Here is a 17,034-nt window from a genome sequence, read left to right on the forward strand (position 1 = left end):
CTGCTCTCTGTAAGAGTTGAGTCCCTGACTTCAGAGAACTGCTCACCCCTGTCACCTTATCAAATAGGGATGCCCCTTCCTTGCTGCCTCACAGCACGCTGAACCCCATGTTTGCTTCTTCCCATCATTGCTGCTGGTGCCTTTGACAGGTGCTGCGTAACAGTCCCTACCAGGAGAATTTGGCACTCGTGTAACACTGGGTACAGATATCTTCCGAGACAGTTCTCTGTCTTGGCACATTTCCCCTCTAACCGCAGTGCTCCTTCACATCCCAGCACTGCCACCATTTTTATGGTGTGTGTGAGGTCACGGAAAGCATCTAGACAAACGCACAAGCTGACCAAGCAGACCGGGATTTTAATTTCTCTCTTCCCCTATAGGCCTTGCCGGGTAAGGCAGGGGCACTCCTCATGCATTCTCTGATGCTCCTTCCCGCATCCCAGATGTGATCCACTCCCTGCTGTCTGCCGGCCAACTTAGCCCTGAGAGATTGTTCCCTGTTGTGCCATTTACAGAAATGAAACAAGGTATTTTAAATGTGCATTTTCATGTGGTTTAGAAAACCTGCACTGTACTGTCTAGCACTGTGTGCTTCCTGCAGTTCCTCTCCAGGGCTGACAGAAGCAAAAACCAGTACTTTGCATATAGATGCTGGATGCAGCAGAACCAAGTGCAACTCCTGGCAGAAGGAGGTGAGCTCAGGGGAGGAAAAGTCACATGTGGCTGCAGTTATGGTGGCAGTGCACGTGCTGCAATGTGGTCAAAAGGTACAGAAGCCAAAGGGAGGTTGCCAAGTGTCTCTCATTGGTGTCCTTCACCTCCAAATCCAGGAGGGTTGCTCCCTCGGGAATCAGCCAAGAGTCATCCCATGCAATCAGTGTCCTGAAATCCAGATTTAGCATACCCAGCAATTCTAGAAAATCCCAGCTTTGGGGCTTTTCTCTCTGCATCTTCACACGCACACACCGAGCAACCCACTGCTCCGCAGGCCCCCCCAGCCAACCTCACTTGCAGCCTTTACGCAGGAGCGGAGTTGTGCAGAGCAGCACGCCTGATAAACTGCAAGCGCATTGTGGCAGGAGTTGAGGTGCGAATATTACAGCTAAGGTTGATGCTTCAAGTCTGCTCACTTGCCTGCTTGCAAGATTTTACGAAGCATTTAAAATACATACTGCTGTAGGGCACAGAGAGAGAAACAGATCAAATGAGATGAGCCTCACAAGGCAAAGAGTGTAATGAAACATGAAGCAAACATGCAGAGATAAGATGGTGCAGTACACCAGTCCTGGATGCAGGACAGCGGATAATGCCTGGATGTGCTGGGCGCAGGCGGGAGGAGGGAATGCTGACAGTACAGGGGGTTTGCAGGAGGCTGCTTGGGGGGGGACCTGTGCTGGATGGATGAACCAGCAAGGAAGGCTGAGGCAGAGGGGAGGGAGGAAGGGGCAGGAGAAGCGGGGCTCCTCCATTTCCTCTGTCGCAGGGATCGCGGCAGAAATCCCTCGAGGGTACACGTGTGTGTGAGGGCCGGGACAGCCCCAGGGCTCGCTCCCTCTGCGGGTCTCAGCGGCCGGGAGAGGAGCGGGGCTTCTCGGGAAGTTTGGCCGTCCGGCCGCTCCGTGTGGGAGCGCTGCCCCAGGGGCAGCCTTCCTCCTCCTCCTCCTCCTCTTCGTCCTGCCGCCTCGTCCAGCCGCGCGGTGCCGCCGCCAGCCCGGGAGGGGTGCGGGCTTCGGGAAAAGCCGGGAGAGGCGGTCGGGGGCTGCGGTCGGGCGGCGGAGGCGTGAAGCCGCGCCGAGCATCCCAGGGGCGGGGGCAGCTCGCTCCAGGAGGGGGGCGGGAAGGAGCCCCCGGTGCGGGAAGGACTCACCCCGCGGCTCTCAGCCTTCTGCAGAGGCTCTCCGGGAGCCGCCGGACGCTCGCTGCCCACCTGGGGGGGCCGTGAGCGGCTGGGGCACCCCCCCTCTGCCTCGCCTTTCTCTCCTCCCCTCCGCCGCCTCCCTCCCTCTCTCCTTGCCCGCCTGCCTGGGATGGTGGAAGGAGCCGGGCAGACCCGGCGGGGCGGCCCTGGGCGCGGGGGGCGGCTCGGGGGCCCGGAGCCCCCGCCGCCGGTGATGGCCAAGGATGTCCTCGGAGGGGGAAGCCGAGGCGGCTGCTGAGAGCGGGCCGGGCAGCAGCCCCGCGCCGGGGCCGGCCGCCGCCGAGCGGGAGGAGGTGAGAGGCGGCGGGGGCAGCCGCCCCGGCCCGGGGGGACTCGGGAGGCAAAAGCGGAGATGGGCGTGGGGAAGGGGCCGGCGAGCCCCGCGCCGGGCAGCGGGAGCGGGCGGCCGAGGAGGGGATCCGCAGAGCGGGGGAAGCCGGCGAGGCAGCCGCGGCCCCCGCAGCCCGGCCGGGACCTGCAGCCGCGCCGCGGGGGCGGCCGCCAGCAGCCGCCGGGAGGGAGCCGAGAGCGGGGCAGTGCGGAGCGGAGCGGGGCTCTGCGCGGTGCCCGCCGCGCCCTGCGGTGCCGGGGGTGCCGGCGGGAGCGGGCGGAGTCCCCGCAGCCGGGCGGCCGTTGGCGGCCAGGTGCTGGGGGCGCCGGGCTCGGGTAAGCGGCTCAACCCGGCCGGGCGGGGAGCCCCTCTGCGGTCCTTCCCCGGTGCCGCTTGCCGCCCCGCTGAGCATCTCCGTGCCGGGAGGATGCGGCATGGAGCAACGGGGTCTGTCGGGTGGAAGTTTGCCTCCAGGAACGCCTTGGGCTTTGTCCTAGGGGTGCCTACCGTTTCACGAGGGTTTCTGAGATGGTTAAGGGAACTGCGGCTCTCAGGCACTGGCGTAAGTTGCAGGAAAGGCAGGATGAGTGCACAAATGGGTTTGTAGCCTGGAGCTGGGTGGCGTTCAGGCGTTTGGGCCAAAGGACTGAGGTCATCCCTCCCATTTTCCCGTGGGGTCTAGGCTCTCCCGATGCCTAATCTGCAGTAGAAAACGCTGTCGCACATATGGCTAAATGTATTTCTTTGCATCATCTGTGAAGCCCTTACTGCGGCCTTGAAGATCATAGGCAGGGGATGACGGATGTGTCTGAGCATTGACACAACAAATACTGAGCCACAAGGCACCAGCCAGACAGCTGCAGGGCTGTGCGGCAGCCGATGACAATATGCTCGCAGCCCTGTATATTCAGGACAGCCAGCTGTCTTGTGTTCACAATGCTTGGGATTTCCCTCTGCACCTCATGCAGTCTTTGCTCCCAACTGTTCTGACAGGTCTGCCACTTAGACTTCCTAATCCACGTACAAATCGTGGAAGTGGTTGAACTTTCTTCATAACATAGAGATAACAACAAACGTAGACGCTTCCAAGGATGCAAGGAGCAGCCTTCAAGCAGTCAGAGAAGTAAAAACAAACCTTGAACATTTCTGTGGGCAATTGGTCTGCTTAAAGCTTTTGCTAATGGATCCCATAGCTTGTCAACAGTCTCATGGTCCTGTGGTTGAAATGAAGTAGGCTCAGCAAAGCCTGCGTCAAACTGCAAGATGCTTAGGTTAAACAACAGTTTTTAAAGTACCTAGAATAGAAAATTGACTTTTCAGCTTAGGCTGAAAAAAATTGTCTTCTGTGGGTGAAAATGAGGGTTTTCACCTGTGCAATTGCTTTATAAACACCTGCGACACAGTTCACTGCTAAGAGCTGTTACTGGGCCCGGGATACAGCTGCTGTTCTGACAGTAGAGCTCCCCAGTGTAATTACAGCCCCGCAGAAGATCAATAGATGGTTAATGCTGAAAGGGATTTTTTGATTTATTTGGCCTACAACCATGAGCTACAGAAGATTTTCCAATATATTAAGTCCACCATAAAAATATCTAAGTCATTTCTAGACATGAGAGCACTTGATCTTTCTGCTAAGCACATTATATCTCACTTCAGTCATCCTCCTCTCTGTTTTTCTTCTGTTCCAGCACAAACATTTGCACGAGTCTATATATCAAATGCCTGTAACAGTGATGTCTTAACCCTGCAGTCCTACTTCATTGGTCTTTTCCTCTTGCTTCTTCCATCCCAATGTAAATAGTCTTTTTTGATTGGATCTGCAGTTGTACTGAAATGTCCTGTATTAAACAGGCATTTCATGGGCTTCTCTATGACTCTTGTCATTTATGGATTTCCCTTGGATCAAATACGTAGACTTAAATCTTAACAATGGTTTTAAATTGCCTGTATGTGGGGATAAATCAGCGTGAGATAAAATCCTCAGTGACTAACAGAGAATGTGTCTGAAGTCCAAGCTGTTATTCTTGAAAACAGCACAAGTGAGGATGCTGCTGGGGAGCAGGGAGAGGCTGCTTGGTTCCCAGCTGCATCATGAATCCAGTTCTTCCAAGGGCTGCTTGGGTTTACAGCTGTTGTTGCTGAATGTCAGAGCAAGCTCTCAGATTACCTGCCACTACTCTGATGTTCTGTGGTTTGTTGGAATTTTTGGGGGGTGGATTATTGGTTGTTTTTGCTGGGTTTCTTTTGGTGGTTTTTTTTTTTGTTTGTTTGTTTGTTTTGTTTTTTTTTATATCTTCTTCTTCCTATTGAGATATCAATTTTTTTTAACTGGATGACCTGAAATTGTCATGGTTTCAGCAGTGGTGTTGGATTTTACCATCCCATTAACTCTTGTGCATTAACTCTTGAAGGGAAGGAATAGAAGGGCCCTATTTTTCTAAGCATTTCAGTAGTTATTGTTGACTGTTTTTCTGATATATTCTCCTTTACTTTTCTCCCCTCTGCTCTGTACTGCCCTGGTTAAGCTGTGGGCTGGCTGTCTTTCTTGTCTTACTTGTTATTGTGACAGCGTACACCTACACTGAAGACTTGATGGTGGCTTTTCTGCATTTTTTGCCAATTAAGAAATGGTCTTAAATGTTTACATTTTTAAAACTTAGCTGGATTTTTTTTTTTTTTTTGAGGAAAATAAACCTAGTGAGTACAAATGTCATTTATTTGCTACCAAAGCCAAGTAATCACTCAAGAAAGCTGAAGGCAGCAGCCACTTGACATTTTGAAATACGTATTTGTCTTGTTTGTATTGGCAGAGTCAAACAGCAGTTGTCCATGACTGGTTTTATCTTGTCTTCCATATTTAAGAACTCTAATTGGGCGTGACATAGTGCAATCGGTTGGCCTGTCTAAATAAAAGAGGGAAAACGTCCTGGGTAGATGCTCCTGAAACCAGTGGTCATAACCCACTGATACTCTTGGAAATGCTGTGGAAAACTGTCTCAGCTGCCTCTTGCTGCCAATGTTAAGTGGAGCAGAAATGTGTTTCAAAAGTGCCGTTTGTGGCCACAGCAGCACCAAGGAGTGCGACAAGTTCAGAAAACACACATATGGCTTGGCTTGTTTGCAGGCTACAGCTTTGTAGACTGTCAGGTCAAAAGATAGCTGCGTCCTTTTTGCTTAAGTGTGCCGCTGGATAGCCACCTGCTACGTGGGGCTTAGTCTGTATTTAGTCCTCCAGCTTTTTATCCCTTTTCCCCTTTGTGAATATTAAACACGTTTATTTTATTCAGGCTTATTTTATGGCACTGAAAACATCAGCCAAAAATCCTTTCATAACTTAGATCAGCTAGCTTTCTCTTGTCCCCATCTTTGAGGACAGTTTCTCACCTTTCTCACCAGCAGATTCTCATGCTCTGACAAAGCCTTTCCTCCACAGATCCACAGGAACTTCTTGGCTCCTTACTGTCCCTGTGTTTGCCTCCTCCTCCTCCAGGGGCTTGCTGTTTCACTGCTTCTGTGGCTTCTGTGCCCAGCAGAAACAAAGTCAGGTACAGGGGGTGGAGAGGAAGGAGGGCACAAGGCCTGTGTCAGAGATTAGTGTTGGTCCCTGCCACCACTTCCAAGCAGAAGGTCAGGGGGGACCTTTGAGTACCAGTTCTCAGAGAAAGGCTATTTGCTTGCTAAATCTCTGTCCCAAGAGTGGCACTGACCTTGCCTTCTGGCTAAAGGGAGAACAGGAAACACATACGCACATATATATATATACACACATATATGAAATATGAAATACTTTTCCTTCCCCTCAGTTCTTCTGAATCTCTTGCATAAGACTTGCTCAAATAACACCCTGAATAATAGCTTCTGGTTGGCCTGGTGGACGGATGTCACTATCCAGAGCAAATATGATTGACCTAAGAGATGTTATTCACATGGAGTAAAATATTGCCCCTCTTGAGTGAGAGTCAAACAGGTAAAGTCTTTTTCTACCCCTCCTGCCCATTCATTCAGCAGGCAGAAACCAAAGAGGTCTCCTTATTTCTTGATGCAAACAGTGTCTCTACTAAAGACAAGGGAACAATTCCAACAATAGTTGCATCAGAGGGAACAGCATAGCTCTTTTTTCATGATCCTGCAGTTCCAGGAAATATTTGCATTGCAGATCTTGTCAAAAGAAAATCCGTGCTGAGACATCACATCTTCTTCTGCTTTTGTTCTTTCCTTTGCCCCACTTTATCTTCTGTTCACGTGCTTGTTCTTGGTGCTCAGAAGTTATCTCTCTTTTCTGTATTTTGCATGAAAAGCTTCTGAGAGTTTAAAGAAATAGATAGGAAACATCAGACAGATGTCTGAGCTCTGAATGGCATCCTGGGCTCTGGCTGTGATGGTTTCTGAGGGCTTTGGCCTCTCTGACAGAGTGCTCCCTTGGAGCTCCATCACTAGAGAGTCATAAGGACAGTTGGCAAGCAGCTGTTAAGTGCATCGATGGGAAAAGGAGAGAACAGGTAACCAGGTGGTAGGTCCCATGCAGGTGTCATTTCTAATGCTGTGCCCTCGGGAGGACAGATGGTCAGCTGATACCAGTAGAAAGCAAGGGGTCTGTACACTGCTTTGAAACTCCAAATATGCTTCTTGTTCTCTCTTTCTCACTTCAGACATCGTAGAAGATAATAGCCATCCAGAAGGGAAGGGTGGGTACCAAGGCTCCCCTTCACTCAAGTGAAAGCCATTGCAGGGATGAGGCAAGAGGAATCTTCTTCCTGTGAACACAGCGTGGGATTTCTTCTCATCTCTCCTTACACTATGGAGTTGAAATAAAATAGCTTAAATTATTGCTGGTGACCAGAAGATTAAAAACAGCAAAATGTCCCAAAGTGGTCCATAGTCATTGGGGTTTTTTTCTAAGTGTGTCCTGACACATGGTAGCGAGCTAACACCTAACCCTGCACTGTTGAGCTGCCAGCTCTGCAAGCCACTGAGTTGTTCCAGTGACACTGTTGTGGCACTAGAGATAAGGCTCTGTTTGATTTTTCACTTATAGCAGGAGTTCTAGTTTTCAGAAAAGCACAGCTAAGTAGTCAATTAGTTTTTAAGTTCTAATCATGGAAAATATAGTTCACTGAAGAGTTCACTGAAGAATATAATCATTCATCTGGCTCCTCTGAGTCTTAGAACTACAAAGTTAAAATTAGCACATCATGAAACATCAGTGGAGTCACAGTTCTCATAGCAGGGGGTTAACTAACCAAAACCCAAATGCTCACATCATCTTTGCAGCAGCGTGAGATGAGCTATGATCCCCACAATGCTGCTGGTAGCAGAACTGCCCATGCTGGGTCCTATGTGAGCTGCATCTCATCCCAAGACACCAAATTAAGGAAAAGAAGTTCCTGCATAGGAGTTTGTGCTTTCTGCTCTTCCCCCATGCATCCTAGCCTTAGAAGAGCTACCATATGCCACAGGCAACACCCACTGCAACCTTAACTCTGCCCCAGCAGAAGGGGCATCCTCAGCCCCCGAGATGCAGTGGGAGATGTTGCAGAAGCAGGCAGGACAGATGGTGAGTGGGAAGGCTGGAGAAGCCTGGCTGCTTGGCGTCAGGCTGGTAGTCTTCCCTCAGCAGAGCTAAGGTTGGGAAGTGGTGTCTGCCATACCTGGTAGCCCTTCTCATGGTGCTGTGTCAATGTCTGGGAGAGGATGGAGGAGATTATGCCTCACAAGGTGACAAAGTTTGCAGTTTCTGTGGCTTTACATCAGGTGCATAATGTACAGGGAGTGCCAGCTGACATGTAGCACTCTTTCTGTACAGATTGATATATTATGCATCCCAGTTCAGTTTTCAACTACTTTGTTGTCATATGTTATTGCAGAATGTGTATTTGGGAGAGAAAAGAGAAGAATGAGAGAAAAAGGAGTGATACTCATCACAGATCTTCTTTTTTCACTGTGGGATGCTATGCCATCTTAACAGGAGCACCATTATTAAAAAATCTCACATTGCTGAAGTTCCAGTTGCGTTCAGAAAAGTACAGAGGTAGGGAAAGGCACAGTGTGAGTCTGACAGAGCAGTGGTGGATGTTATTGCAAGGAGTACTTAGCTGCAGCCTGAGCCCAATGCCATGGTGCTGGGAAGTCTTCTACTGTAGCATGGCTAGCTGGCTACAAATAGAAAGTCACACACAGGAGACAGGAAGGGTGGAGATTAAGAGGCCAAATCACAGATCCATTTTGTCCTGCTTTACCACTGGTTACCACTTAGAGAAAAGCACACCATTGCAAAAATAATGATAATGATAATAATAATAATAATAAAGCAAAAATATATATATAAAATAAACTTTGTGGTTCTGGATCAGGCTTGGTTCACAGTTCACATTGAAAGTCTTCCCTTGAGTTCATTGGAACTTGGATCAGTTCCAGATCACATTTCTTCTGAGCACTTTTCTATCCATTCAAAGCTCAGGGTGTTCCTTTAGAGTAAGCAAAGATTAAATTGCATTATTAATAATGAACTACTTTTCTAATTTGCAAAGTCTGTCTAAACAGAGGCATTAGACAACTAGACTGCCAACAGCCAGTGAGGAGCTGACAAGATGGTGTACATGGATTCCTGTCACATCCATCCAGGGGATGTCAGCCACATGGAGCCCCACCATTTCCACTGTCCCTGTTTCCAGGCTGAAGCACCAAGAGTTGGTCTCTTGTCTTCTCTTGGCTGGTGGGCCTTTGCCTGCCATCACTTGCCCCCCTTGTTCTCATGAATGTGGGGCATGACAGAGTAGGCACATGGAGTCCTGCCACTGTCTCTTAGTGTGGCCTCTCAAAGGTCATTCCTTCATTTTCTCTCACAACTAGGCTGCTAAGACAGTAGCTGCAGGATTACCTCAGATGTGGTTCTGCTTGCCCATGAATTGCTTCTCCAAGCCAAACAGGAGGAAGTATGGTCACCAGTAGAGGTAGCATTCCAGCAGTCTCACTTGTAGGCTTCACAGCAGGCCTTGCTTGGCTGGAGCCATTCAGCACTCAGGCATGAAGCAGTTTACTGGGCTGGCACTGACAGTGGCATGTCACAGTAGCATGCCTACTATTGCAGGTCAGTGCATGATGAAACACACTTTGGATGCAGCAAAAACGCAGTCAGGGAAGCCTGTCAACAAGGGGCTCATGCCATCTTCTCTATATCTAATACGTGGGTTGCACGGTGCACAGCTGCTATGGCCTCCCTCCTCACTATGTGGGACTGGTGTATTTCCAGCCCTGGTCTGAGCAGCTGATTGGCAGAAGCCAGGTCTTTCTGCCTTCTGAACCTTCCCTCCACGCTGAATGAGTGTCTGTCTCTTGACATGATGACTGATGAAGTGTAAGTTCAGCTCTGACCTAAAGGGACATTTCCTTCCCCATCCTGAAGCTCTGTACCCATCTGTGAACCTCATACCAGTAATATTTACCATGTGTCTACTGGAAACTGTCGCTATCCACGGGAGATGTGCAGGGAATTTGGTTTGGTGTCACTACGGTCAAAAGTCAGCAGTAGCAACATCAGCAATCTGGGGGAAAACACTTTTGTAGTGTAGTATTTTGTAAGCCTGTAAAAAACTGTTGTTTTTTAGCCCTGATTTCTGTTTTGCAAATGGTGACCATTCTGTTGCTAGGATTCCTTTGTGCCAGAAACGTACCTGCACAGCTTCCCTTGCAACAGCATGTGTGTGCTTCACCAATGGAGGTGACTGGGCACAAATGCTTCACATCCCTCAACTTCCTACCCTTACATATTAGCAAGCGTATTTCCCATCCTGTCATAATGTGTGGCATAAATACTGTCTACCTACAAACATCTTTCTTTTCTGGGATTTCCTTTATTTCTTCTTGAAGAACTCTTAAGTATTAGAGTACTGGAAGCTCCTTCTGTCCTGACCTCTGCTTTCTTCTTCTTCTGATGGTATCTTAAATCCTCAGATACATGAGGATGAGAGATGTGAAGTAAAAGGCTGCCTTTGTGCTGTACCTCAAGGGGGTCCTATCAGCTGGCATTCAGGTGGATCAGCAAGACGTGCCATTTCATGGTTTGTCTTGTCTGGTTATAGTGTCTGCTGAGAATTGAATTGAATGCTTCCATTCTGTGCACCTAACCAGCCTGAGACCTCCCCCTTACAGCTCCAGTGAAGGAAGGATGAGATTAAATCTCCACAGGGCTTTAAACAACCAGAAACCCAGCAAAGCTGGCTCACCACAGGAGTGCAGCTGCCAGAGCAAATGCCTTTCCATTGGTGATGCTACTGACTTGTGCCATGCACACAGGTTATTCCTTTTAAACCAAGTCAAAGAGCATCTCTGCTTGGAAGCAGTGTGACAGCCTCTGCCTGCATGAGGTTTTCATTCTTGCAGGAGCTTAATGGCAAAGGAGCAAATGACGTGTTCAAAACATGCAGCTACAACTGTACCATATCCTCAAGGACCGAAAGGAAATTCTCTTTGATGCTTAATGTTTTTCTCCAGCTTTCTTTCCCTTATATTTCCTATCCCCTCCATGCTGGCAGCCATGCAGAGAGCACTTTCTATTGGCTCAGCATGAGCTGGGGGTAATGGGCTTCTTGCAGTTTAAGATGGATGGAGGAAGGATTTTATTTCAGGCTCCCCAGGAGGGGATTTATGAGATAGTTATTGTAATATCTCCTTTTTCCCTCACCAGGCCTTATTACTGATGCCCCGTGCGGTGCCCAGATTGGGTCACATAATGGAGGAGCTCTTCAACCCATCATATACTAGCATCTGGGTTAGCATAGCCCTGCAGGCTCCTTCCTCTTCGTACTAATGAACATCTCACATAGGAGTTCATTTGGCCCTGTGAGGCAGGAAGGATTGTACTCTTAATCTTCTCCTGTGGTTGTCTTCTCTGTAGTCACCTCAGCCTCTTTGGGCCAGTTTTTCACCAGGATCACCTCAGGACTTGCAAGGTGATATCTGCACCCACATCTATTTTGTCTTCTAAGGGAAGGCAGATGGAGATCTGCTTGCCCTCATTGCAGCATCCTGTCTTACTGCACAAATGGTAAAGCTGTTCTCAGCATACCCGAGGCTGGTCCTGGTGTCAGAGATCTCCTCAGTTATCCTCAATAGCACAGCTGAGGACTCACCTCACCAAAGTCGTGGTGTGCCTCTCTGTGTTATGTTCTGCCATGTCCATCAGGAACATTTTCTACTGCCCTCTCCTGATCAACATGGAAGAAGACATAGATAAAAAATCTGCTTTCATCCAGGCTGGTCACAACACCAGTGTGTGATTTGTAGTTATTGATTGTTCTTTACCTTTCATTTATCACACTGGGATATGTTTATCAAAAGTATAAATCCACAAAGGCAAATTAAATTGTGGCTGGCATTAATTTTTCCCCCATTTTCAGTTCTTTCTTCTTTGCTTCTATTTCTCTTCTTCTATCCCTGTGCCAGTGTTTCTTCCATGTAATTTCCCATGGACAGGAAGACTGTTTGCAAATTAAAACAGGAGAAAAAAAAAAAAAAGACAAGATGGACTCGTTGCTCATGTGAGCAATCCCAAGCTGTGAGGTCACTTTGCTGTTGAAGACAGTGATAAGGTCACCCTGCAGTGCTGCAGCCAGCTCTGGGAGGAGAGCAGAAGCACACTGTGATGCCAGGCTTTGCTGTGCATCTCTGCTTGCTGAGGCACGACCACAGCATCACCACTGCAGCATGGTGTCACCACTGCAGGACTCTCTGCTCCCTCTTAGCACAGCTTTATTCCATTGTAGAGCAGACAGGGCTGTAGATCTGATTTTTTAGAGAAGTTCCCAGCAGAAGGGGAGTATCTGGTCAGGAGAAGCTTCCTTCAGACTGTAGATGGGCTGAGAGGATTGCTGGCTCAATGGGTCCCTCAGTGCTGACAGGGTCACTCCTTTCCTATATCAATCCTTGCTCAGTTCTTTTCCTGGGCGGGCAGATCCCCATCCTCACCTGCTGCCTCGTTTTCCCTGCCTCGGTGACATCTGCATTGGTGACATCTGCATTCAGAGCATCTCTAGGCTATCCTCGCCTCTCTTCCACCTCTTCACCCCCCCTCCTGTATTTCCCTCTCATTTCTCTATTTCCATTCTGGCCACGTCCTCACTACCCTCTGTTTTCTCTTATTCTTTCATTTTAGACATGATAGCATTTTGCTTCAGCAAAATTGAAGCTCTTGAGGTCAGCCACCAAGGGCAAACATGTTCACACATGGGGTTTCAAAGGACAGGAAACGCTTTTGGCATGATTTCCCTGAAGGAGAATTTGAATGCTTTTGAAATCGGGGAACTCAGATATCTGACTGCAAACCAGACACAGGCAGTCAAACTTGGACCCCAAACTGTCCACAAAACAAGCATTAGAATAAATTCATGCTGTTGCAGCATATTTTCTGCTTATCCAGCTCTTGCTGGAGTTTTCAAGGAGACTGAAGCACTGAATCTGACAGAAGAGGAAAAAGCCATTTTGTCATTAGAAGCTAAAGAGAAGTAGTAAACATCTGGCAAAATTATATATAAATTTTTTAAAGACTAACTGCAAAACAGTTTGATCAGCTTCCTTTGAGCTTCACAGGCTGTTTCTATAAGGGCTATTTCTATAAGGGTCGCTTTGGCAGCCTTTGGTTCAAATTTGGTACAGCAGTCCTAATTAAAGGAGTACAAAACCAGAGATTTGTAATTATCACCACAACCATTTGTGTGCTGTGAGTGGCAAAGAAAAAGAAGTAACATTTTGAACCCACACCGCTGTGCACCCACGTTTGAAGTAAAATACAACTACTGATGAATAGCGTATGACAACAACAGGCTAGGTAATGACGTGCTCTACTGAAGCTTTGGCAGGGTTTGACTAAGCATTGCATCTAGAGCTGCACATGGAATTGCCCCTGGCAGTAGCACTGGAAGCACCTCAATGCACGCACAACACCCACAGCCTTGTGCTGATGACTGATGTTTGGGTTTATGAAGACAATTGCCCTGTATAAGTTAATGGGATATTAGCCATTAGATTGGCAGAGTTATAGAGAAATAACTGCTAGATTTGACACTATCCACTGTATTTAAGCATAAAATCACTGCTGATAACATATACAATTGATACAAAGATGATGAGGCTGGTCTGTAACAATGAGCACAGTCCTACAGAGAGATCTGCTTCATTTGATAATTTCATTATTCAGTTCAAAGCCAAATCTGAGGTTACACATTTCAGAGTGGAGAGTGCATCCAGACTTTTAGCTGTCCTTGAAATAGCATCTCAAAAATTACCTAGGAGCAAAGTGGGTGAATGCTTGAATATACACTCCCAAGCCAAAATCTCCTAATACAACTCTTGGAGATTTTTAAAAAAGGTAAAATGTGTGGAAATGGCGGGTGATTTTATGGTTGAGTATAATGCTAGTGAAATAAGTGCTGAAATCCTGCATCCACTTGCAGGATACACATTAAGAAGGATATAAAGGTGATAGAGAAAAAGAAGAGCTCCAAAGAGAGCTGGGGGAAAAAAAAGAAAAAAGCTCTGCAGTGAAGGACTCTGAGACCTTGACCCACTTATTTTGGAAAAAGAAAGCCAAGAGGTATCATAATTAGAATGGAGAGGCACCTTCGGAGAAAGAAGGCAGCAGTATGAAAAGAGTCTTTTATTACATTCAGAATGGGAATCCCCACTGCCATCAATGGGGGCTAAAGTGAGAGCAAATTACAATGGCAGTGAAATTAAATCATCAAACAAATTGCAGAAGGGGTTGTAAGTTCTTAATTTGCTTTTGTCTGTAAGGTTAAGCAGGAAGTTTTTATGCAAGATGAGCTTTTACCACCTACCAGTCATTGGGCTATTCATAGGACCGTAGTGTAACATTGCATTGCCTGTGAAGTATACGAGTGAGAGAGAGAAGGTGTAGTGTCTCCTGGTCTTAAGATGTAAATGCAGTTTGACTCACAACACAAGTTGATAGGAGAAATTCCTATTACTACCTGGGAGTACTAAAAAACTATTGTATCATAACTATCCCTGCCATCACCTAGGTGCAGCCATGTGGCCAGCTGGTGAATCCAGCTATCAGAGATGCTGATGTCCAAAGGTCAGCAAAGCATCCCCCACTGGCAAAACTGAGGCACTAGACGTTCAAGATAGGCACCTAAAAACCTGAACTGATGGAAGCTGTCTGGGCTACTAGCATCCCTTCCTTCTCCTCTAACCAGTGGATGCTCACGAAGAGGAGCAAGGATGCCTGCCTCAATCCATGCCCCAGGACTCATTGGTTCTTATGTACCCATCAAGAGGATGAAACCCAGGGACATAAGTCATGCAGAAGCATGTTCTTACAGTTTAAATGTGCCTTCTAAGAAGATACTGTGGCATGGTGGGGCAGTTGTTAATGTCTTGCTGTTTTGGCCACCCTCAGTGCAGTTGCTTGTAAGCTCACTTAGGATGGTTGTCAGTTATAGTTTAGCTGAGCATATTTTCATGTTGGTGGCTCACAAGTTGTCTAGGGATGAAACCCTGCCCACCCACTCTTCCAGCCCCTGGCTGTGATCTGCTCCAGCTGCTAAGTGCAAAGCCACACTTTCTCCTCCTGCTTTCTCCCCACCCCTTTACACTAGGCAAGATTAACAGCCCAAATCTACATGCTATTACAATGCAAAATATTTTTTAATGATTTTAATGACTGCTGCTGTAGCCAGAAGCCAATCTGGATGCTGCAGAGCTGGGACAAGTGTGGGTTTGGTGTGCCTGCTCCACACAGGTCCCTTCATACTGGTGTTTGATCTTGGGTATCTGGCATCTGAGGGTGGCTTTGAAGGCAACTGCCCTTTCAGCCACTGCCAGTGTGCTTTCTCATTTGCAAACTAAGTTCTGCACAAAAGTTCCTTGAAGGAGAAATAACCAAAATGTTGCCAGCCTGGAAACTCCTGTCTGCTGCAGGTGTCGGTTGAATTTCCTGTTTTCTGTGAGCAGCTAGGGCTTTCGAAACTATTTTCCATCAACTACAGCAACTAATTAAATAGCATCTATCATTTGGTGTCTTGGAAGATTTCATACCATCAGACAACAAACAGAGCTCGGGAGAACATGGAGCTCCCTCTCCATTTTGAGTGGGACACAGACCCAACGCTCTGCCTGAGATTTTTTTGGAAAGGACGGGTCAAAAAGCCCCAGTACAAAGGCAGAGTGGGACCAAGGGCAGCTCAGGGGAAGGCTGCCCCAACTTTTCATGTTTTGGGCTCAAATCTGTGAGTTCTAGTTTGCAAATAAGGTTTCTGAGTTTTTGCCTGTTATGGTACAGTCACTGCTTGTCTCTGGCTGTAGAGCTTGCTGTCCTCAATTTCTTCAGTTACATTTCTCTTCTAATATATTCCTGGGGCTTAGGGCTTTGCCCCACATCAAACTGATACAGAAGCCGCAGCATTCCTCAGAGAACACAGCTTTCATTCACTGTCTGGCCAAAGTTATCATGGAAATTATTAGTTTCCTTAAGCATTTATTGTAGTTGTCCCAAAATACAGGCTTACCCTGTTCTGATCTGAAACACTGTGCTTGAAAAGGAGAAAATTCCACGTAGTACCACAAACACCATGTTTGCAAGAAGTTGGTATGTTAATTAATAAAGTCTGGGAGCCACTGGCTTAGCATACTAATGAATTTGTTATGCAAAGATAGATGGAAAGATACATTTCGTTATTAGACTTTTGAATGTGTGATGCTTTTATTGTAATTATTTGTTGCATTTCCTGTCTTTCTTATGAACACACTATTAGTATTTCTAATACTATAGTAGAGTTAGATAATTGTTTCAGCAAAGGGAAGGATATAAGGAGATATAAGCCAGAGGAACATAGTCAAGACTTGAAATGAGAGGAACAGCCAGTGGGGTAGACCCTATAGGAGATATCCTTTTGTAACTGAGGATCTGCAGAGAACAAGATCTAGTTAGCAGCATAGAAGAGCCTTTTCCCCAAAGGGTTCTGAACATGAAGATTGGGCTGAACTGGACTGATAGGTGTGTGTAAATCTGAGAGGTCTGGCAGTGGGCACTATGGCTGCATGTCCTCACTAACGCCAGGAGAGAAATTGCATTTCTTACAAGCTACAGTGAAAATAGTGAAGGTAACCCATCGCAGGAAGATCCAGCCCTCTCAGCACAGGGGGCTGATGGCTATTTTTGAGGTGTCTCCACAGAGATGTGGACCTGCAAGCCTTGGAGCTGCTGCCAGCCCAGCTCTGATGAAGACTGGTAAGACCAGAGCCACCCTCTTCCCCAAAGTGGGGGTGGCTAAGCACATCAAGAAGCATCTGCCAGCTCTCAGACTCCAGTATGGCCACTGATAACCCTAACAAGCCGGGCTGGTTGAATCAGTCCTTGGGTAGGAGCCAAGCTGTGGGTTGCAAGTTGGACCACAAAGCTTCAGAGATCAGAGAAGTTATTAGTCAAAGGGAAGCAAGATAAAGGAGAGGATTGCAGTGCCTTTGGCAAATAGTGCCTTAACTGAAACAGGACAGCCTTCACATGGCTGCATGCAGGGCCAGGCTGTTGGGGTTCCTGATGTATTTAAGCACACACTTTACATTACAACTGACTACTAGACATCCTCAGATGGGTCCATAGGGAGAAGTCTGCATTGGTCAGGAGTGGCACTGGGACAGAGCAGTGGGTATTTGACAAGAGTTTCCAGAGATCAAACTCTTTGTGACTGGATATAGACTCAAGAATTCACCCTGCAAAACTCCCATAAGTAGCGATTGTCTAAAGCCACTTCCTCGCTTTCCTTGAGCC

General features: G+C 47.5%; 1 protein-coding gene across 3 annotated transcripts in view; it reads left to right on the forward strand.

Moving 5' to 3' along the window:
• Positions 1 to 17,034, forward strand: part of LOC116228996 (transmembrane protein 151B-like) — a 33,889-nt gene that overhangs the window by 9,262 nt on the left and 7,593 nt on the right. Inside the window, exon 1 of one of the 3 annotated variants that reach the window (XM_090140994.1) lies at positions 1,868 to 2,211. The exons of the other annotated variants lie outside the window; for them this stretch is intronic. Coding sequence (XP_089997120.1) covers positions 2,122 to 2,211 — 90 coding nt within the window. The 5' untranslated portion in view covers positions 1,868 to 2,121. Of the gene's footprint in view, positions 1 to 1,867; positions 2,212 to 17,034 lie in introns of those variants that run through there. 3 annotated transcript variants of the gene reach the window in all.

This window comes from Phasianus colchicus, chromosome 5 (genome assembly GCF_987193195.1).
Source record: "Phasianus colchicus chromosome 5, bPhaCol1.hap1.1, whole genome shotgun sequence".
In the NCBI taxonomy this organism is placed as follows: Eukaryota; Metazoa; Chordata; class Aves; order Galliformes; family Phasianidae; genus Phasianus; species Phasianus colchicus.